Source organism: Rhipicephalus sanguineus, chromosome 4, assembly GCF_013339695.2.
Source record: "Rhipicephalus sanguineus isolate Rsan-2018 chromosome 4, BIME_Rsan_1.4, whole genome shotgun sequence".
In the NCBI taxonomy this organism is placed as follows: Eukaryota; Metazoa; Arthropoda; class Arachnida; order Ixodida; family Ixodidae; genus Rhipicephalus; species Rhipicephalus sanguineus.
Window position 1 is genome coordinate 9,116,700 of NC_051179.1, and position 22,313 is coordinate 9,139,012.

A 22,313-nucleotide genomic window follows, 5' to 3' on the forward strand; every position below is an offset into this window, starting at 1 on the left:
CGACGCTTGGACAAAGGTCGCCACCCCGCGGTGTGTTAAGGCATTGACAAAATTGAAATTCTTTTGAAAACGCGCCGAATGGGACGGACGCGTAACGCGTTGCAGGTGCTAGTCGCGGAGGCCACAGCAATGACGAATTACTTTACCTTACCACTCCCAGAGGTCAACACCACCCAGCCGACCGGGAGAGTGGTAGATATAAAAGGCGCATTCGTAAAGCCTCCAGAGTCTGTGACCGTGGCGCAGTGGATAGCGTGCCCGGCATCTGTTGTTGCGGACCGAGCGGTCGTGGGTTCGATGCACGCTGACGGTACCTTTTTGTCTTTGCCATCTGATTGTGTATAATTTTTCGACGTCATTTCCGTGACGGAATTACGTCACTGAAGTCTTGGTGGACCCCGGCATAAAACACTTTCGTGTTAAAACAACAAAAACAGAGTAACTGCGCAATGCGCAAAGAGGGGTAAGAAGTCATCATATCAGATGCGTCGGCAAAAGAGGCTGTCACGTTATGGACAAGTAATTGATTTCACAGTTGTGTAGATAAATTGATGGAACACTTACGCAAGCATATCCGTGTGCATGGATATGGTGTGCTTCACTAATCTCACGTGTTCTTTGCTGATTGTACGAATCCAAAACGGTGCACCGCTCAAAAATTGGCTTACAGCCACATGCTTTGCAGTGCTGGGCTAAATGACTGGGCACAGATCTGTTAAGCGAGTACGCATGCTTTCGTAACCGGTCGTTGAAACGTCGGCCGGTTTGGCCGATGTAGCAACTTCCGCGCGTAAATGAAATCTTGCACACTACAGCTTTCCTGCATTCGACAAAGTGCTTTGTGTGCTTTTTCTCACGCATATCTTTCTTGCCACCTTTGTTCACTTATCTCCACAGCGCTGCAAGTTTGCACTAAATACAACGCCTACACCAGTCTTACCAGCAACCTTTTAGATGCGTAGCAGCTCTTTGACTAGCCTGTGTAACGCTGTCCGTCCGTCCGCACAAACGTGAGGCAACGCGCTTCCCTCGGCGCAGGTGTTGGAGCGGTGTCAAGTAGGTCATGCCCCAGCTGGCCGTTGACGTCACGCACCCCTCGCACGCTTCCCTTGCAGGTGTGCGCGTACGCCACTCTCTCCCTCACCCGCCGGAGCGCCGCAGCTGCCGGCTCCAACGCCCGCTTGCCTCCCGTGTCTGCGTTTCAAACAAACGTTTACACCAGTAAACGCTACACCGAGTTTCGCTTCAAACGAATCTTCCAGCGCTCGCCGCAGCATCCGCGTTAGCGCCGTTCAACCCGTGACGCCACCCGTGCGCAACGCTGCTGCTTCGCATTCCATCAGCGTTCCCTTCGGGGAGATGGTCCAATTTTTTTTTCAGTCTGTGCGAAACTTCGTGAACATAGGGTATAACCGCCGTACCTGCACGAGGCCTTGGATCCTCTTGGTCGCGTATTGCCCCTCCCCTTGTCAAGCTCACCAAAAGCCTTTCGGCAACAGACACCAGCCGCGCTTGGGGATAAACAGCATGGCTGAGACGTTGCAGCTGGTGCTCGAATCTACCAGCCACCTGGAGGTGGCACGAGTGGGTCAGAGACGCTTTTAGGCAGGATACGGCAATACCCCTCTTTACAAGTTTAGAGTGCGCTGACGTGAAGGGTAGGTTTGCTTTCTTCGAGCGGGGTTTATATTGCCAGCACACATGGTCAGTGTTAAACGACAGCTCAAGGTCTAAAAATCTTATCTTTTTGTCGGAGGGCTGCTCAACCATAAGGATTGGTGGCTTAATTTCACTCTGAAATACGTCAAAAATATCCTGTGTTGACGACCCACTCGTGTGAAGCACAAGGAAGTCGTCCACGAAACGGAAAACCTTGGCCACTCTGGTCTGCGTAAGGTGGGCCATGAGGCTTCTGTCAAATCTTGCTAACATAAGGTTGCTAAGAACGGGGGCAATACTAGAACGGATGCACACGCCATCCCGCTGAATGTAAATGGAGTCATTAAAGCTGGTGAAGGTTGAATGAAGGTAAAAAGTAAGAAGTTCAAGGAACTTGTCCACATGGATTTCGCAGACATTTTGAAATTTTGTGTTCCCATACTTATTGATACATTCGCTCACTTCATTACAGACACGGTTACGGGGCAAGGAATAAAACAAGTCTTTCACGTCAACCGAGAATCCACCTACAAGCTTGCTTCGGGCACTCGGTCTGAAAGCATCCAGACACACTGTTCGGGCTGGCGATGACACCCGGATCATCGATGGGGAGGACATCTAAGGACGACTGCAGAAAAGAAGCACGCACCGCTGCCAAGAACCACGTTCTGAGACGATGGCTCTGAATGGGTTACCGTCTTTGTGGGTCTTCACAGAAAAGAACACGTCAAGGCATAGGTTACGTGCGGCATTCACGGACTTGGTCAAGACAGGAAGGCCCACCTCGTCACAAAACCTGGCTGCCTGCGTTCTAGCTTTTGTCGCGTTGACGCTAAAGATCCCTTTGAAGTTCATCGAGATGGCCCCCTCAGCTTTTCAGTCATATTCGTCCTTCGGCATAAGCACAAAACCTCCCTCTTTATCAGCCTGAAGGAGCCTGGCGTTGGCTTTAAGCAACGTAGAAACCACATAGCGTGAGCGTTGTCCTGTCTTCGTTATATCTTGTGGGAGGCAGTCGACTCCTTCCTGAACAAGCCGCCCAACTTCATCTTCCTTCGCACGCCCCACGGTGTCTCTAACCAGGCCGAGCGTTTCCACCTCGTCAAGTTTTGGGTGCTTGCAGTATTTTGGTCCCTTTCTTAACAGGTTTTCCACATCGTTTCCAATGACGACCACGTCTTGGCCAGGCTGCACGTCTCTGCGGCTTCTCTTTGGCAACCAAGGCAAGAGCTGGAGCCAAAGGAACTCAGCCGACTGATCCGAAGGTCCTTGTGGAAGAGCCTCTCGCTAAATTCCCGGGGCGCTTGTTCAAGTTGGCAGGCTGGTTGGTACCAACCAACCAGCCCAGTTAAGCACACTCCTGCAGTTGAAAGATAAGTGCGGTGATCTACTGTCACGGATCTCCGGACAACAGTCAGCCAGAAGGAACGGACGAGGCGAGAGCGTTAGACACACTTATATTAATTACACACAAAAGAAAAACACACATTGTTACCCCAAACCACTGCAAACATATAAAACGTATACCGGCACTAAACAAAGCTATCATACGTACAACAAACAAATTATACAAGTCGCTAAACCGTATGAAGCGTTCGTCGCTTAATCAACTCACAGCGTTCTGTGCCGATGCGAGATGAGTCGAGGCGTTGCGTTGGTCACTAGTCAATGTCGGCGTACAAGTCGATGACGCATGCTTCGCCTCGTGTGGAACGCGAGCTGGCGTGGTTGAAGCTAGGAGGCTCGGAGTTCAGTGACCTGTGCGTCGCAGGTACTTGAGCTGGCCAGTGTCTCCCGGGAAAAGAAACTGGCTCGGTCGAAGTTTACGGAGCGGTGCCGTAGGTCGGTGCGCTCGGGTCAACAGCCGATGGCGCGTCCTGGGCGTTGCTGGTAGTCCCAGGTCCAGGTCCGTGGATGTGTCCTCGAACAGGCGGTGGCTACGGTGCGATGCCGTAGAACGAAGAAGAGCCCGGAACACAGGCCGGCGACGCTCGTCCCAAGCTCACGCGCTGACGTTCGAATGCACGCAGGGCCCCCTGCCCACGTCATCTTCTCTTCTTATCTCTTCGACGTCGTTTTCGTCGTCTTCTAGCCTTCATGCCATGATCGACGTCTTCCTCTTCTTTTGTCATATTTTCAGTGCACCTGTCAATTTGACATCTACCTAGAGTTTCTGTATATGCCACCTTTATAGTTGCACATAGATCTGGCTAGTAACCACAGCTATGCGGCGAAAACGCACTCCGTTTTTGCAGGCGACATGCCTACCGTGTCGCCGATCGACATGTTTGGCGTGTCGAAGACCGGTGATTAACTTGACTCTGAATGACTAGTGTAAATCCAGTTCGCTGCAGCGGCGGCATCAAGAAATACAAAAATTGGCGCGGGCGTCAGCTTCTCCGCAACGAATGGTTGCTGGTGGCGTTTGGAAGACAGACGCGCCACTGTGCTACCTAAAGGTAGCGTATACAGTAGCTCTATGTCTGCCGAACAAACAGCTCCATCTATTGTATGGGCTCCGCAACTCTTAGCTCCAACGACGTGTTCGCAGCGCGAGCTGACCGAAGAAATAAAAATAAAAGCGAAGGGATAAGTATAGGGATAAGGGGGTGTAAAGCGAAGGGCAGACGCGGCATGCGGAATGTGCACTTCGGCGCACACTGCCTTGCGAAGCTTTCAAAGGAATGCCTATTCGGATCATTGCGCCGATCGAGTCTCGTGTGGCGGCACTGATATTCCGCGTACGCGCGCAGCAGCCTCTGTGGCACTGCTTACACACGTTTATATACGTAAATCATTGCTTTCGTCCATCTGCAACACCGACAAGCTAATGTTAATCAATCATGCTCCCTCGCGCGTGTGCGACGTCGGCCGTCTGTTTTAAAATGCGTATGTCGTAACATTGTTCTGCAAGTCTAGCTTATGTTGCAGGCGAGCAACTAAATTGCACGGAGAAATAAGAACTGAGGTTGAAGAGCACTTTTGCGCGCGCCGGTCATTTTCGAACCAAAGCGCAGTGCCGATCTTGTTGACGAAACAAGTTCGCGTCGGTGTACTTTTTCTTCCTTCAGGTGGTCACTTAAAATTAGCGTTACCTTGTTCCCGGCATTGTCACGGCTCCCTCGTTGCCTGAAGAGCGCACGAAGCATTGGGAAGTCATCGCAGAACGAAGATGAAAAAAAAAACAGCGGCTAGTACCTGAAAGGCTGCGATATGCGACTGGTTTCGTTTTCACGCCCAGCTGAACATAGCGGATCGAGCTTATGGACTGGTCGACAGTTGGCGACACTGGTCGACAGATGGCGAGCTTATGGACGCGTCGAAATTTTGAACGAAAATTATGGCTGTTCAGAGCGGGCTCATGACGAGAATAGCAGAGCTGGAGAATGCTTTGGCGACAGAGCGAGAGAAAGCGAAGGCCATAGGGGAGACCCACGCCGTGGGAGGCGCTGCGGTGCTGGGCGCTGTAGGGTGCCTTGATGCCCGCGCGCCCCCGCTTAGGGTGGAGCCACTCTTTGACGGAGCAGTTGCCGCCACAACCGGTTCTCGGGGAGCTCCGACGCCATTTTCTTGCTTTCCGCTCGCGCCGACTCTCCCGCTCGACACGGAAAGCACCACTCTTCACGCCGTCTTTGCGCAGAATGCCTGGGTGCTGCATTCCGCAATGCAGTAACAGCGCTAAAAATGGCTGCAGAATGTTTTCCTTTCCCAGACACCCAAAAAGACGGCTCCTATGGACCGCTAAAATCAAGCGGGACAAGTGGCAGCCGACGAACCATACCTGTATATGCAATGTGAGTACCTGATTTGTAGCAGTGTGAAATCCATATGCCAGCGTGTCTGCACCACTCTTTCTAAGACGCAGACTTGCTATTTTATGTGTTCAGATTGGTGGCAACGTAGCCTCTTACAGCGGGAACCAACATATGGAACCTCTGGTGCATTTACAGCTCCTTTTTTTTTCACTTGATATAATGAACTAAGGCACAGGCTTGGAAAATACGATCAATCTTTCTGAACCACAAAGGTTGTAGCTATCTGAGGCGCATCGCGCTTATTTTAACGAAATTGTTCACTACCTATCTTTGCGCCTACATAGCAGTGTGAGGAGTGAATCTGAGAGCTCAAAACATGTGAAGCGCTATGCTTGTGTTTCGCAGTGTTGTTTATAAAGGTATTTTATACGTTATGTCGTGCAGGAAAATTATTATGCTATTGTGACAGTTATTCTAGCTCGAAGGAACAAATCACATATATTAACAACGTCAATTTTCCGTACAGGCTCACTTTGAAGAATGCTGTTTTGAACAAAAGCGGGCAGATGGATGGAAGAAGCGGAAGCCAAATGCTACATTTCTACATACACCGCGGACAACAAGCTATGAGCTTGATGATCGAGACTACCTCGTCGAACTCCTTTCTCAAGCGAAGAAGCAACACTCAGAAAATTTGTATGAAGAAATAGACGACTCCGAGATTTTGTTCATTGAGGAGCTGACGGCAACGGAATGCTGCATTTTGTACTATCTTGGAGGCTACATCCTGAAAGGCGTTTTGAAGTCCGTAACCTGTTCCCAGTGCAAGGATGCCCTCCTTGGTGCAGCCAGCAATGAATATGCTTCTTTGACAGTTCTCAAGGAATATGTGAGTGATGGACGAAACTTGATTTATCCGAGCAGGGAAGTGATCCGCACTCTGAAGAACTATGAGGAGCACTTCATGGGCGTTATTGCGTGGTGTACAAACAATGTAGACACGATGAAGTCGCCACTACGCTCTCTGACAGAATACCTTGCGAAGGTAGACCGGCCATGCCTGAGTACTTGCGCAGAACATAAGGAAGGAATATGCAACATGCTGGTAGCCATCTACACAAGACTGAGGCTACGCATACATTTACGTCAGAAACCATCCACACATGCCGGAGGTCACGGAAGCAAAACTTGTGCTGGTGTTAGTCTACCTTAACAGCAAGGCCTTTTTGTATCTATATATATATGCACATACGCATGAGAAGAAAAAAAGCTCGACGGAATTAAGCACACAGTTCATAATCATCTTGTCCATAATATATTATGCGTAACGGTATTAAATGATTGTACTCCATCGCGTGTGTTTGTTTTGATTACCTAGTGCATGACACAGTTTGCCACCATGTAATCGTGTAGGCGGCGCGTAATAGTGACAAGGGTAGTAAGGATGCCGGGCAAATTCGTACTTATATACACAGCAGCTATCTACTTTAGCATATTTCTCTTACTTTCCGCTATGTCCATATGTGAGCGCGACGACAGAAAGCTCGCGGCGACGGTGCAACTACGAAGACGAGCAGTTGCCCGCCGTTGTCAACTCTTATTATAACAGAAAGAATATTAATCTCTATACCTTCGCTAATCCTCTCGAACTAGCGGACGCGTCACTGAATGTTCACTCTCGCTTATCATCTACTCTGGCAAAGGAATGAATATCGAAGCTAAAGTAGAATGCAAGCGCCTACTGCAAGCAGGAGCCACCGCTATCGAGGCGCTCCCCGCGACCGGCGCATGCAAGAAAATGGCGGTTGCGCCAGCAGACGACGCGGTTGTCCTCACCCTAGGAGGGCGCTCGCATCGAGGCACCCTAGGGCGCTGTCAGTCAATGTGGGGAGAAAACTGGTTACTCGAGTGGTACCCCTGCGCTCTCCCCTTCAAGCTGCCTCGAAAACGCGTTGCTTTGCTCGCACGCTGCACGCGTTCTGCACGTGTTTTTGAGAATTTCGCGTCGCGCGCGGTTAGGATGTACACACGCTTCTGTCCGCGTGGCAGCAATTTGGTGAAAGGTCAGCGTCTGCTCAGCCATGTAGCAGATGCGGAGCGAGTGATAGCAGACGACGCCGCCCTCGTCAGAGCGACGTGCATTTCGCAAGTGAAGGACGACAGAAGGACGTTTTGCTGGGCGAGTTGGTAATATTCCATTATTAAACTTAGCGCAAAATAACACGGACAAAGTGAAGTGGTAACATACACAGCGCAGATGTTACCACTGCGCTGTGTATGTTACCACTTCACTTTGTCCGTGTTATTTTGCGCTAAGTTTAATGAAGGACGACGCTGTTTACGACGTGGAGTTAGCACAATGTTCTGTACGTTCATAATTATATACCTGTTTTATTTGGTTTGCTGTGTGTACGACGCGCTCCCTATGTTTGTTACTGGATGCATGGGTAAGGCCGCTTCTCGTGCTATAGGTTAAGCGGCCCTGGCGCTGTGACTGCTATTATTAGTTGGGATACCTTAATTTACTAGCAACCATTCGCGTTATCGTGCGGTACGCAACACTCCATAAACAAATGGTCTCTTTTGGGCTTCTTTCTTTCCCGCAACAAAAATTGACATCTATCTCGCGTGTCTTTCCTTGCATTATCGCCGTTCTCATAGCCTGTACTCCGAGTTCACGAACAGCGTGCGTACTATCAACGTGACATAGCATTATTAATAGGGAAATGACGAGCCCCCAGCTTTCAGAAAAACTTTTTTTTGTGTGCAATCTATCTTGGTCCCTGTCGAATGTGCACCGTGTTGTACGGACTGTACCTGCACACTCAGTAACAACTAGTTCACTGTATCTGCCAAAAAATCTAATGGACGTGCAACAACGGCTAATGCTTTTTTTTTTTTCTATTTTCGTAGTTGTCGTCGTCGTGCCCACTCAAGCGTGAGCTTCGCATCCATGCCTGTCGTCTGCTTTTTTCGTGCCATCTGTTTGGGAATCGCTAAAATTTCACTGTTGGAGCCGACCCCTTCGTGTTTGCATGGCCATTGTGACAGTTGACGACGCAGCAATAGTTCCCCCCTTTCTGTCGGGGTGACATCGCGGAACGAGGGGGGTTTCACGTGCAGCGCGCGCTTCGCAAATGCGTGGGAGCCAAAGGGAGCGGAAAGGTCGTACCGCTCTACAGTTGTACGCTTTTTCCGGCAGGGGAATGGCAAGCGCTGGCGTCGGCGCGCAAACTTGAGCGGGAGGTCCCTATAGACCGTTTTCACGGAGAGGAGGAGCGTAGCCTCGAACCGGTGTATTTTCACCGCTTTCTCTCTCTCCACCTCGGCCGACCGCTGCCGCTGGTGTGTGCGGAATCCCGAGTTTCGCACTGCGTGGTGCGTGAGAGGTCCGCGTGTTTCCATTTTTCGACGCGCTGAAGCAATTGTGCTGCCGCAAATCGAAATGTCGGACGAGAACAAGTCGACAAGCTACCACTGCGCTGTGTTTGGCTGCGGCAACAGCTACGGAAGCCTGAAAGACTGGCAGCCAAGGCATGCGAAGTGCACAGTGCTTTTAAATGACTTCGCTTCTCTCAGGTCGCACGCCTTCTTCTGCCGCAAACAGTATATTATATGTGCTGTCTTCAATTATGGCCACATTTTCCAGTCATCACACCAGCTTGTGATTGTGCTTGGGTGCTGGTACACTTCATCTGCACCAAAGAGAACCAATGTCAAGGCTGACGATTAATACACAAAATGTTTGGCCAAGAGTTGTTCTCTCATAACATCAACCTCTCTGATTCCTGTGCTACAGCGTATGATTTACAATGCCTCCGGCTAGAAAATGTTCCATCTTTGTGCGTCCAATTTCGAGGTTATCGAATTAGCACTTTCCAACCTACATGACAGAATGGCCTGCCGGACATGTGTGCTTTGGCGCAGGTACGCGTCTCTAACGTTTTGTCGAGAGCACGTTCTTTCTCGACTTGACAATTTTGTGACGATAACTAAGGTAGCGTTATGACAACCGCACCTTTTGTTTTCTTTTTTGCGCGGCAACCTGGGTGTCGTGAATAATCGACCCACGTTCGTTAAAGCCAGGTCGTTACCTGGACACGTGCGCTCGTCGTAATGCTTCTCAAATACTCGCCAGAAAACAGACTGACAATATTGTTACCAAGAGCGGGCGCCCTTTCGGCGTATCGTTAGTGGCGGCGGCTCGCGCCGAAGCGAACTTACGCCATGTCATGCTTCCAGATGTGCAACAGGCTTATGTTCATTTTATCATCGTGTTGTTTCTACGCCGAATTTTGAGCTCACCCGTCGTACATCTGTTTCTTATCCTGTGCGACGATCAGAGGCCACAAACTTTTCACTACGACGGTCACACGAATGAACACAGGCATCGGTGTTTGGGCTCCTGTCGTTCCATGAACATTGTATTGCGACGTGCTAAGCGAAACCAAATGGTCTGTTAGGGATTAGAGTAACGTTTAACTGGCATAATCACGGCACGGAAACCCGAGAGTCATCTTAAACACTAATGCGCGCAGCCGGACAATGGCCTACGCGTTCGCTCGTCTCCATTTACGTTTCTCCGATTACTTCGAGAGTTGTCCTAAATGTTAACCCTCTCTTATAGCGCATATTCCAAGAACCACACCGAGGTCAGCTATAACAAAACATACAAAGCAATTGCCAATTTACACACGCTGCTTAAGAACTGCATTGTCATTCTACTCATCGTCGGCGCTGCTGCGGGAACGTCTCGTCGGCCGCCGCTGCTTGCTGTTTCAGCCATTTTGAAGCTGACAGCTAAGCGATTATTTACCAGCGCCTTTACACTCGCGAAGCGTTCCTCTGTTTTGCCCGTGTACCGCGAAGAAAAGCAATACCTTGTGAACTGAGCGTATACGCTGCATACACCGCCACGGAACCCCACACACCGGAAGTGCGGCAAAACATCGAAGACGCTAGACGGCGCTGCGGCGGTGGCGAGCTTTAAAAATGGCAGCCTCCTTGTGAAATTGGTGTATTGGAGAAAGGCTTAGGTCAGCTGAAGAAGGGCTATCGAAGGTTGTCAAAGGGAACAGAGGTGACGGCAGAAACATTAGGGCGTCGACCCCCCGTGGGGGAGAGGCGAACGGAGCATAGGCTGACAAAGGCAGCTACGATGGTCACAGCTTTGGTCACAGGGCCCAGCTTCCGGGAAGTAGTTTTGAAGGAGGGAGGGGACAAAGACAAAGCGGCAGCCGTGACTCACGTTAGGCACCTAGTCGGTAGCCAGGTGCAGGTCACTTCAGCAGGAATGTCTGAGCAGGCCGTTATCGCCGGTGGCTCGAATTTAGTTCGATGCGCAGAGACAATCAAGGAGAGGTTGAAAGGCGATAAAAGAGTTTAGATAGGGGCGTTCCCAGGAAATACGCTGGGGTCAGTCATGAGGCGAGCGAGTCAAAAACTCGCAGCTAAAGCTCACGGACTTAACATCGTGGTAATTGCGGGAGGGCTAAATGATGTCTTGAACAAAGAATCGTCAGGGCTAGCGGCGATCTTGGTGAAAGGCGTCGATGACATGCGCGCCGTGTCACCCCAGGTGCAGATTGTAGCATGCACGGTACCGGAAGCACCAGTGAGGAACGACAACCTGCAAAGAGCGGTTTTCGACGCAAACAGAGAGATATGGCGAATGAGTCGAGATAAAGGTTTCGAGGTAGTGGAAATAATCAAGGACGTGCACAGGTGGGGTGGTTTCCAAAGTGAACGGAATTCACTTCGATAAGAGGCTTGGTCATGAGGTGGGCTGGCAACTGGCAAGACGCTCAGTAGTTTTTTTGGGGGGGCACGCGGGCCCTTCGAAATCCGGGGTAGCTAGTAACAGAGAAAACAAGCAGGGGGCTCTTTAACAGGTAGTACTGCGAAAAACCAGAAAAAAAGCCGCCCGCGTCTTCCCACGGGGGGAACTCGAGTAAATGCGTCGCAGAGTGGTGGGGGTATCGCGTCGTCATCATCAAAGACGTAAGATCGGGCACGTTTATACTAAAGGGTCGATGAGAGTTATGGCGACTTGCAGCTCACTTTAATTTTACATGTACGCTGTGAATTTTCATTGTTTAATCACGCACAGGAGAAATCGCACAAAGGCACTACCTTAGAGGTCAAAATCCAGTGCCTATATATAAGGAGTGGTCAGTGAACGGTTGTGCAGCGCGAGCGGTCGGTTTTTTCAATCAAGAAACTCGCTAGCAGACGCTGCTTGCTTTGAACGGTTGTGCAGCGCGAGCGAGGGGGAGGGGGAGGGGAGGAGGAGAGGGAGGGAGAGGAGTGGCCTGCTGCCGGCACGAGACGAGCCGAGCATGCGAGGGAGGGAGAGGAAAGGCTTGCTGCCGGCACGAGACGAGCCGAGCATGCGCAGTGGGGGTGTGGACGGCGGCCGACGCCGCAGGTGCGACTAAGAAATGCTCCGCATTTAAAAGGAAAAGGGAGAAGGCGCGTGTTGCAATTAGTTACATAAACATCAGGACGGTGGAAAAAAGGCAAAGTGGTTAGAGATTGACGAGCAGTTAAAAAAAATGATAGGCGTTTATGCGGTTACAGAAACTCACCTTAGATACTTCGAAGAGCCACCACATATCGGCAATTATGTTTGCGAAGAGTGCAACAGGATCATATCAGAAAGGAAAGGTCGGGGTGTAGGAATGCTAGTTCACTGCGGAGCCAAATGGGATAGAGTGAAACAGACGTGTTCAGAGCACCCAGGGGCGTAGGCAGAAATTTTGTTCGGGGGGGGGGGGGCACCTCAATGATCTGAAGGGGCAGGGCAGGCAGATGTGGTCTCGTGTCATTTTGGGCTGTGTATGCCATGGCAAAAAAATTTCGGGGGGGGGGGGGGGCGGCGTGGGCCCGGTGTGCCCCCTCCCCCTTGCTACGCGGCTGAGAGCACCTTTGGGTTTTAGGCAGAGTAGGTGGAAAGAAAACGTGCCTAGGGGTAACCTACTTGTGGACGGGGAATAACTGCAGAGAAAAGAATCAGGAGATAGTGGATTGCATATAAGTACGGATATTAAAGAATTTGGTAATGGGGCCAAAATCATCCTTCTAGGGGACATGCATGCCCACATATATGACCTTGACGGATATTCAGACACCAATGGGAAGTTATTGCTAGATCTCTGCGAGCAAATAGTCTGGAGATAGTTAACACGGGGCCTAAATGTGATGGGCAGATCATGTGGGAAGCCGGAAACAAGCAATCAAGTATTGATTATTGTCTCATGACTGAAGAAATTTATCACAAACTGAAAGAAATGAGAATAGATGAGGAAAAGATTAAAAGTTTGGGTAGTGATCATAAACGAATAACATTACAAAGTGGATATAAAACTGCAGCTTTCATTATATCCCAAGGCAGCTCGTATTTCAGTGACAGACAAATAACAAATATAGCCGCAAGAGTCGAATAAGAAGTAGGCAAAATACCAGGCAAGGACTTGGGATATAATGAATTGTTGCATGTAATGACGCAAGAAATAAGGAAAGAGAAGAAAACTATTTGCTGGAAAGGAAAGAGGAAGCCAAAAAGTTGGTGGAGCAAGGAAATCCGGGAAGCGATCGAGGAGCGATGTGAAGGATCACGGGAACATAGACAGGCAAAACAGGAGAAGCAGCCGCAGGACGAATTCAACGAAATATGGGAAATATATTTAAGAAAAAATCCATTCTACAGAAATTGGTCGAGGCAAAAATTAAATAAGGTGAACGCTAGGTGACAGAGATTCAGGAAAAAAAGAAGGCTGCGCATAGGATATTTTGGAGCCACGTAAAGGCCCTAGGTAGGAAGTCTGTCACAGTGCAACAACATATTGTAGATGAAGGAGGAAATCAATTGGAAGGGTACGAAGCGCTAGGTTACATCCGAAAGGTAACAGCCAATTCGTTTAAAAAGATCGCTGAACATCTCGTAAGTGGCGCGAAGCTAGGAACATGAAAAAGGGCCGGAGGAAAGAGACAGAAGAGCGCCAAACTACCAACTGTTTATTGCCAGCGCAGGCTGAAAAACAGGTAAACTTCCACACATGCGCAGTGGAGTGGAAGAGTTACCCCAAACATGACATCACGTGAGCAGTTCATTAAAGAAGGACAACTCAGACTGAAAGAGAACAATGGATGTGTCACTGACACAAGCGGACCCTTTACTTCTAATATGATACGCCTCTAGTAATTCCCTTGCTGTTTGATCTCTGCTTTTGCCGATAATCCTAGCTTGCGCAAAACGTGGCACACACGAGCATGACCTGACATGCGCGGGAAGGTGCGCACCATCACTCTTACCTATGCTGTTGGCATGCTCCCTGAGGCGGTCGTTGATACACCGACCCGTTTGACCGATGTAGGTCTTGCCACAGCTCAGGGGAATTTCATATGCAACCCCTTCGGCACAACGCCTGAAAGGTTTTACGTGCCTCTTTTGGCACCCTTGCTCCTTAGCACGAGAGATTCGTCGGCACAAGTGCGCCAGTTTATTCGGAGCGGAAAACACAACAGGGATTGCGAACCTGGCGGCCACCTTCTTGAGGTTGTGGCTCAACTTGTGCAAGTACGGCACCACCTGTGGTTTGACGCGCTCCTGTTCTCTCGAGTGCTCTTCCTGAGTGCTGAAGTTCAGCTTCCGTAGCAGAGATTCGGCAACGGCATACAAGACCGCCCGAGGAAAGCCAGCCTTTTCCAGTCTGCCAATCTGATTACACAGGCTGGTGTGCATCATGTGCGGACACGATCTGCGCAGCGCGGATTGAAGGCAATGCTGAGCAATACTACGTTTTACAGTCTTAGAATGAGTGGAATCAAATGGCAAAAGCTCTTTTTTACTGCGAGGCATGTAAGCACAGCAAACATGATCGCTTTTCACGGCCAGGTCTAAAAACTGCAAAGCATTGTCGGTAGGAAGCTCATGAGTGAAGGTTAATCCTTTGGAATTTGTGTTAAAGGCATTTAAAATGAAGTCCACCATTTCATGGTAGGGCACTGGGCACGTCTTGTCTAAAACAATTAAAAAATCGTCAACATATCTAAAAACATAAAAAGGATGTGATGAATTAGAAACACATTGTAGTGCCTGGTCAATAAAGGATAAAAAGATGTCACATAAAATAGGTGCTACACTTGACCCGATGCAAATGGCTTTCTTTTGCAAATAAATGTTTGCTTCAAAAGTAACGAAAGTACTCTTGAGGTACGCTTCCAGTAAAGACATGAAATTAGTTACCGACATTTCAGCACAAGCAACAAAATTAGCCTCACCGCTTTTTTCAATACATAGCTTAACAGCAGCAAAGAGCTCAGGGTGTGGAACTGAATAAAATAGATCAGTCACATCGACAGAAAAAAGATACCCTGTGTTTACTTTGCAGCGGAAGAACTCGACAACTTCATCAGAATTTCTTATTAGAAAAGGGTCATTGATGGAAAGGCACTTGAGCGACTTTTTCAGAAACCTACTGACATGCTCTTGCCACGCACCCCACTCACTAATTATCGTTCGGAAAGGAATGTCCACCTTATGCGTCTTCGCGCTGAAAAAAGCTATCAAGCTATCCGCTTTTGACTTGGAAATCTGCTTAGCCAAACGTTCAGCTGAACGTTTGGCTAAGCAGATTTCCAAGTTCGTGTCCGCACATGAGTTCGTGTCCTCACATTCCAAGATCGTGTCCGCACATGATGCACACCAGCCTGTGTAATCAGATTGGCAGACTGGAAAAGGCTGGCTTTCCTCGGGCGGTCTTGTATGCCGTTGCCGAATCTCTGCTACGGAAGCTGAACTTCAGCACTCAGGAAGAGCACTCGAGAGAACAGGAGCGCGTCAAACCACAGGTGGTGCCGTACTTGCACAAGTTGAGCCACAACCTCAAGAAGGTGGCCGCCAGGTTCGCAATCCCTGTTGTGTTTTCCGCTCCGAATAAACTGGCGCACTTGTGCCGACGAATCTCTCGTGCTAAGGAGCAAGGGTGCCAAAAGAGGCACGTAAAACCTTTCAGGCGTTGTGCCGAAGGGGTTGTATATGAAATTCCCCTGAGCTGTGGCAAGACCTACATCGGTCAAACGGGTCGGTGTATCAACGACCGCCTCAGGGAGCATGCCAACAGCATAGGTAAAAGTGATGGTGCGCACCTTCCCGCGCATGTCAGGTCATGCTCGTGTGTGCCACGTTTTGCGCAAGCTAGGATTATCGGCAAAAGCAGAGATCAAACAGCAAGAGAATTACTAGAGGCGTATCATGTTAGAAGTAAAGGGTCCGCTTGTGTCAGTGACACATCCATTGTTCTCTTTCAGTCTGAGTTGTCCTTCTTTAATGAACTGTTCACGTGATGTCATGTTTGGGGTAACTCTTCCACTCCACTGCGCATGTGTGGAAGTTTACCTGTTTTTCAGCCTGCGCTGGCAATAAACAGTTGGTAGTTTGGCGCTCTTCTGTCTCTTTCCTCCGGCCCTTTTTCATGTTCCTAGCTTCGCGCCACTTACGAGATGTTCAGCAAACTAAGGCACCAACTCGCCCAAAAACAAGTTCTTCTAGTTTAAAAAGATCGTCCTGGGGATTTCCCCGGTGAGTAAAAGTATGACGGAGAAAGCAGCCGAGGAAGAGCTAGCACCTGAGAATTTCAACTGGAAAAAGGCCGAAGGTAAAAATTCCAAAGTGCACTGCCCCGGGTTTAGATGGGATTCCCGTTAGCCTCATTAACGAACTAGGACACAACACTAATGAGGCACTGCTGAAAGCCACAGAAAAATGCTTACAGGACAGGCAAACACCGGACAGTTGGCGAAAAAGCAGAATGAAATCAATCTGTAAAGCCAAGGGAGATAAGGATAAGATTCGCTCGTATAGACCACTAACCATTACATCGGTACTATACAGGTTGACGATGCAGGCAGTAAAATTAAAAATAGAACCGTGGGCAGAACGTAACGATATTTTGGGAGAACTTCAGAATGGATTTCGAGTCGGCAGGCGGTTAGACGACAACCCGTTTGTTCTTAAAATCTAAAAATATCTTAAATCAAAAACAGGCCCTTATACGTGGCTTTTCTAGACATCACTGGGGCGTATGACAACGTAAATAAGGAAATTTCGTGGGATATATTGAAAGGAATGGGCATAGGCGAAGGCTGATAGAGCTTTTGAGGGAGATATACCGAGAAAATACAGTTTGCATAGAATGGGAAGAATGAGTAGCAAAAAGAACGTTGAGATTAGCAAGGGTCTGAGACAAGGGTGTCCTTTGTTGCCGCTGTTAGTCATGTTGTACATGGTGAGGATGGAAAAAGCGCTAGAAGGTAGCAACACTGGTCTGTTTTAATCTGTCACACGAACAGGGCGGCGTGACGGTTCAGAAGAAGCTTCCAGGTTTATTTTATGCGGACGATAATGTCTTATTTGCGGACAGTCGAGATCATATACAGCGGCTGGCGGATATATGCGGAAGGGAAGGTGCAGCTCTAGTACTAGGATCTAGTGTAACAAAATGTGGATGGATGATATCCAATGATTCCAACGATCAGACGTTGTCAATACAGGGCCAAGAAATTCCGAGGGTAAGCGAATACAGGTACCTCGGAGTATGGGTAAATGAGAATGGTAGGTACAGGGAGGTACAGAAAAAAGCCTCGGCAGCAAAAGGAAAGAGGAATGCTGCAATAATGAAGCACAGAGCGTTGTGAGGATAGAATAGGTACGAGGTGCTTCGAGGTCTGTGGAAAGGTGTAATGGTTCCGGGGCTTACTTTTGGGAACTCAGTGGTGTGCATGAGGGCAGAAGTGCAATCGGGAATGGATGTAAATCAAATGACTGTGGGACGTCTCGCGTTGGGTGCTCACGGGAAGACGACAAATTAGGCTGTAAAGGGCGATATGGGATGGGCAGGTTTTAAGGCGAGGGAAGCTCAGAGCAAAATAAGGCTCGAAGAAAGACTGAGGAATATGAGGGAGAGTAGATGGCAGACAAGGTGTTCCGTTATTTGTATAGGAAGAGCGCGGAGAAAAAGAACTAGGAGGCTCACTAGTAAATATACGGCTGGTAGTTGTGGAGATAGGTTTGCACTAGGCTTACCTACGAGCGCGACCGTGTAGGGACGCGACGTTCTCCACTGCCGCTGCGTGCGACGACGCTGCGGCCGGGTTCGTCGTTTTCTCCGACACGGCGCAGAAACCACGCACGAGGCAGGGTAACAACAACAACGGGTTTGTTAACCCAAGATGCAGCACAGTGCGACACTCACGGGCTTGCAGGCCGTATAGGGAACTCCGCAAGACCGAGCAAGTACGCTTTTCTACGGCGCGACGACTCACGCACGAGGGGCGAAGTCGAACGCACGAACGAGAAGCCGCCTGCTCAGCAGCGCGTCAACCTCTCGTCAAGGCCTGAGAGCATCTGACGCGGGCAAGCCCGCGCCAGACAGAAGCGAGCTCAACGGGGAAGGGGGTTGTCACTGGCGGCCAATGAGAACAGGCGTTGCGCAGTGACGTAAGCTAGCTTGGTGGCGTGAGCATGTGAGCGTGTCGAGGCATGCCCGGACGCGTGCCCGCGCGCCGGGAAGCTGACGCATGGCTCGCACCAGACAAAGAGGCCTGGCGCTACCGCCGTGGTTTGCCGATTAACGGCGGTTCCCGGCGCTCGAGCCGCGCGGGGCCAACACGCGCGCTAGCTGGGGAACGAGGCGCCAAAGGGAAGGGCGCGCTCGATTCCCACATAGTGTAAGCAACATGTCAACAAAGAGCGTTAAACGAAAAGTCAGAGAGGCGGAGAGGATTTACTGGACGGCAGCTATGGAGAAAAAACCGGTTTTGAGTAACTACCGAAAGGGCAAAAATGAAATAAGGAGGGAGGCATTTTACGATAATTCAAGGGGAAGCGTTTTACTGTTTGAAGCGAGATCGGGTTGCTTTAGAAAGCGTAGTTAGAAAAAGAGATTCCGTAAAGAAGAGGAACAATGCACATGCTGCGGGGAAGATAAGGAAACGACGGAGCGTGTTCTCATTGAATGTGGAGATATCCACCCAGGTGTACGTTTGGGCACGAGCCTACATGAAGTCTTGGGTTTTAGGAAGAACAATGGAAAGATGAACAAGCCCGCGGTAGCAAAAAAGACGGCTAGAGTATTGGTGACAGAAAACTAGAAAGAAAGGAAAAAATAAATAGTAGGAAAAGTAAGGATGCTGCAGTAAGGGGAGAGAACCGGGCTGTGGCTTTGTTTTTCTTTTTCTCTGTGGTAAGATTGATTTGATCGTAGTAGACAAGACATTACGCCAATCAGAAAAAAAACGGGGCGGGGGAATGCTTTTTTGTTTTTTGTCGAGTCTGGTGGCACACATGTCACCGCCCCGTTATAAGGGAGACGCTCATAGCATCCATCCATCCGACCAGGGGCGTAGCGAAGGGGGGGTTCAACCCCCCCCCCCCGAAAAAAATGTCTGGCCACGCCCCTGCATCCGACACCGTAGAGCCGGATGCAGGTACTAATGACGATGCCGCGTGTGCTACTCTGAGAACGACGAACCAGGATGCTGTTCGCCTAAGCCCCCTTCCCTCTAACCCAGGGGCTAGTAAACAGCAAAACATCGATGACAGGAAAGGAAATGAGCCGAAGGCTGCTCAACGGCCCCAAACCGCAGGCATTGGCCGAGATGGGGGCGAATCCCACCAACCTGTCGATGCGCGCAAAGCGGGGAAAAACCGAAACGCAGCCCCCGGACACACTCCACATGTGATACTGATTTGCTGTGACGACAACACACCACGCATCGCAGCCGCGCTACGACACTAGTTATGAAGCATTGTGTTGCAGAAAACCCGTGTCGCTAATGGGGGCACGATGGCTGTGGCGACGCGCCTTATGCGGCGATGCTGGGAGAGAGAAGGCCAGTACATCCGGTTGGTAGTTTTCTATGCAGGGCTCAGAGGCTCATTAAAGGGAAGCCAGTCGGATGATGCCGTGCAGGTGCTCAGAGATCAGTTGGTTTCTCCAACACCAGGACTTGTCATCTGCTCAGTACCGGAAAGTGAAACCTACAGAAAAGGAGCGCACGCGCGAGTCGTTCTTCTGAAAGCTCGACTCAAACAGCTGTGCACAACTTGGAATCCTGAATTCCTCAACGCCTCAAAAGTGCTCGAAGGAAAGGGTGGTCTAGTCAAGGAGAAGAACCTCTACACAAACGAGGCCAGTACCTTGATTGCAGCTGAAATAGCCAAAGTGTTGTTCTTTAGGAGCAAAGCGTGCACGTTATCGCAAACGCGACCATCCCCGGCGCACCAGCACAGGGCAGAGTGCACCGACGCCGACACAAGAAGTGAGGGGCCAGCATCCTATGCAGGCTGGAACAAGACCAGCCGCTCAGGTACAGGCTTGCCATCACGAAACGACAGCACAGCCTTATCTGGCGCACACTGCGACACCGGAGACAAGTCCACAGCTTCTTGCCGCACCGGCAGTCCTACCAGAAGGCCATGTCCTAGGCTATTACTTAGGAATGATTCAGCTTCCGCAGGGGCACAGCCACCAGCACGGCGGAATTCCACTGGCATACGCGCGAGTGCACCCACCGTAGGCGGAACCAAGAATGGCGATAGCACGAGCCCAATACCTTGCCAGCAGCCATATATGCCGCCCCCACCGACAGTGCAGCAAGCCCCGCTCCACCCCAGATCTTAGGGTGGCCTCTACCTAATTGTGGGGGACATGGTCCACCACCACATACTAACGCAAGGAATCGTGCGGAACTTGGGCAGCCCCAAATAAGAGACGTGCGACGCAGACGAAAGAACCGAAAGCACCAATATCTCTGTAGAGTGGGCTTCCTAAATATGAGCGATGCACGACATGCGCTGAAATGGGAAGATCGCACAACGACCGCAGAGCGTATCCTGCTCTATGCTGTAGCTGAAACGCATCTCCGCGAACTCGAGGAGCCACCTGTTCACCCCGATTGGAGATGGCAGAAACAGAGCTGGACACGGTCGAAAAAAAATTGCACCATCTCCCGCTAAAGGGGACCATGAGGCGATGCGAAGCCGGAGCACTTGCACGATCGCGTTCCGTTGGCGTTCGTTGGGCATGCTACCGACCTCGCGTCGTGGAACGCGAAGAGGGACGCTACGCGCGTCGTATCTTCCATCTAGCCTGGCCGTTAATTCTCACAGGGCGAGCGGGGAACGCGGTCGACAGGCGGGCGAGAGGGGGGCAGCCTAGGAGAGGAGAGAGAAGGGGAGGGGACGCGCATGCGCTCGAGCTCATCGCGGCGTTGCGCAGGAGAGAATTTCGGCATGTCTAGCCCGCGTTTCAGAGGAAGAGTGGAAAGGGGGAGGGGAGAGAGAAAGTGGAGAGGGAAAGCGGATAGGGGAGGGGGAGAGGGGAAGGGGAGAGGGTGAGTGGAGAGGAGGCGTGTGGAGAGGGTATGCGCATGCGCAGTAAGGGTGGTCACGCCGCACACCACCGGATTGAGCTCGGCCTTAAGATACTTCGCATCTAAAAAGCAGATGGTGTGGGCCTCCCGTCGCGACTAGAACGGCAATGGCAGAGAGAGGACAGAGACTGTGCTGATCATCTGTGGATGACGGGCGACTTAATGAGAATACCATCTGCAGTGTGTGTGGTGTATATGGCCGTCCAGGGTGTGCACTATGAGGAAAACGAGTGACTGTTGGAGTGTGTTCTTGTCGAGTCTGGTGGCGATTTGTCGAGTCTGGTGGCGCACTTGTCACCGCCCCGCTATAAAGGGGACGCTCATAGCTTCCATCCATCCATCCATCTATCCTACCTTTTAGTACATTCTGAAAAAAAAAGTTCATCTTGAAAAAAGTTTATTTTTCTTTATTTTTTTTTCATCGAGCCTGGTGGCGCACATGTCACTGCCTTGTTTGAAAGGGAAAGCTCATACCATCCATCAATCCATCCATGCCCTATGGGGAACCCAAGCTCAAATTTGGGTGCGACGTTCGCGCGGCTGAGCTATGCGTTAGGGCAGACGCTGCCCGCGAAGGTGGTTTGTCGCTAGATTTGCCAGCGGCGGCGGCAAGGACACGTGCGCGCATGCGCTCCTCATTCGGCCCAGAACACTGCTAGTCAGCAACAGTTACATTGTGACGCACTACAGATGCAATCCGAGAGCTCTGCGCTTGCGCGGAAGCGGGGGCGGCAGCGTTGTTATGGTGTTGTGGCTGTGGATGCCCCAAGTTGCGATAAGAGCAGTGGCGCCGCTCGACGTTGCTTTGGAAGCCTATTGTCTCTTGAAGATGAACACACTGTGGTGAGCGGTTGCTAATAGAATATATTCAGCACCCACCGATACCTTTCCGCACCTATGTCGTTTTGCACTGCCTCCGTGATTGGTCCACCTTTGAGCCAGCGATGACGTCATGTGATATCATGACGACCTCATGATGATTTTTTTAACACGAGAGTGTTTTATGCCGGGGTTCACCAAGGCTCCACTGACATATTTCCGTCACGGAAATGACGTTGTAAAATATAAGGACTAACAGTGGGCAAAGAAAAAAACCAGAAGAAAAAGTTCCGTCACCGGTAATCGAACTTACGAGCCCTCGCTCCGCAGCGCGAAACGATTCGGCCACGGACGGTACGTTCTTCACAATGCTAACGTCGAGCTATTTATATACACCATTTGCCAGTGGCGTTACTCAGAGATCGGCGTTACAGCGTGTTTTCGTTATCACTAGCGAGATGGCGCGAAGGGCTCGAAGAGCGTAGAAGAGTGCGCTTGAAAGGTCGTCGCCGTTGCGACGAGCGCCCGCGTCTACAGGGCGTGGTCGCTCGTGCGTGCGCTTATCTCGTGATCGCGGTGGTTTGTACGTCTCGCGTTGAGAGCACGAAGGTCACTTGGCTCACTGCAGCGGCCGCTTTTGCGAAA

General features: G+C 50.4%; 1 protein-coding gene across 1 annotated transcript in view; it reads left to right on the top strand.

Annotated features, from left to right (window-relative positions):
• Nucleotides 1-1,527: 1,527 nt before the first annotated feature.
• LOC119389342 (solute carrier family 13 member 5) overlaps nucleotides 1,528-22,313 on the top strand; it is a 41,187-nt gene continuing 20,401 nt past the window's right edge. Inside the window, exons 1-2 of the mRNA XM_037656557.2 lie at nucleotides 1,528-1,584; nucleotides 2,806-2,924. Coding sequence (XP_037512485.2) covers nucleotides 1,528-1,584; nucleotides 2,806-2,924 — 176 coding nt within the window. The remainder of the gene's footprint in view (nucleotides 1,585-2,805; nucleotides 2,925-22,313) is intronic.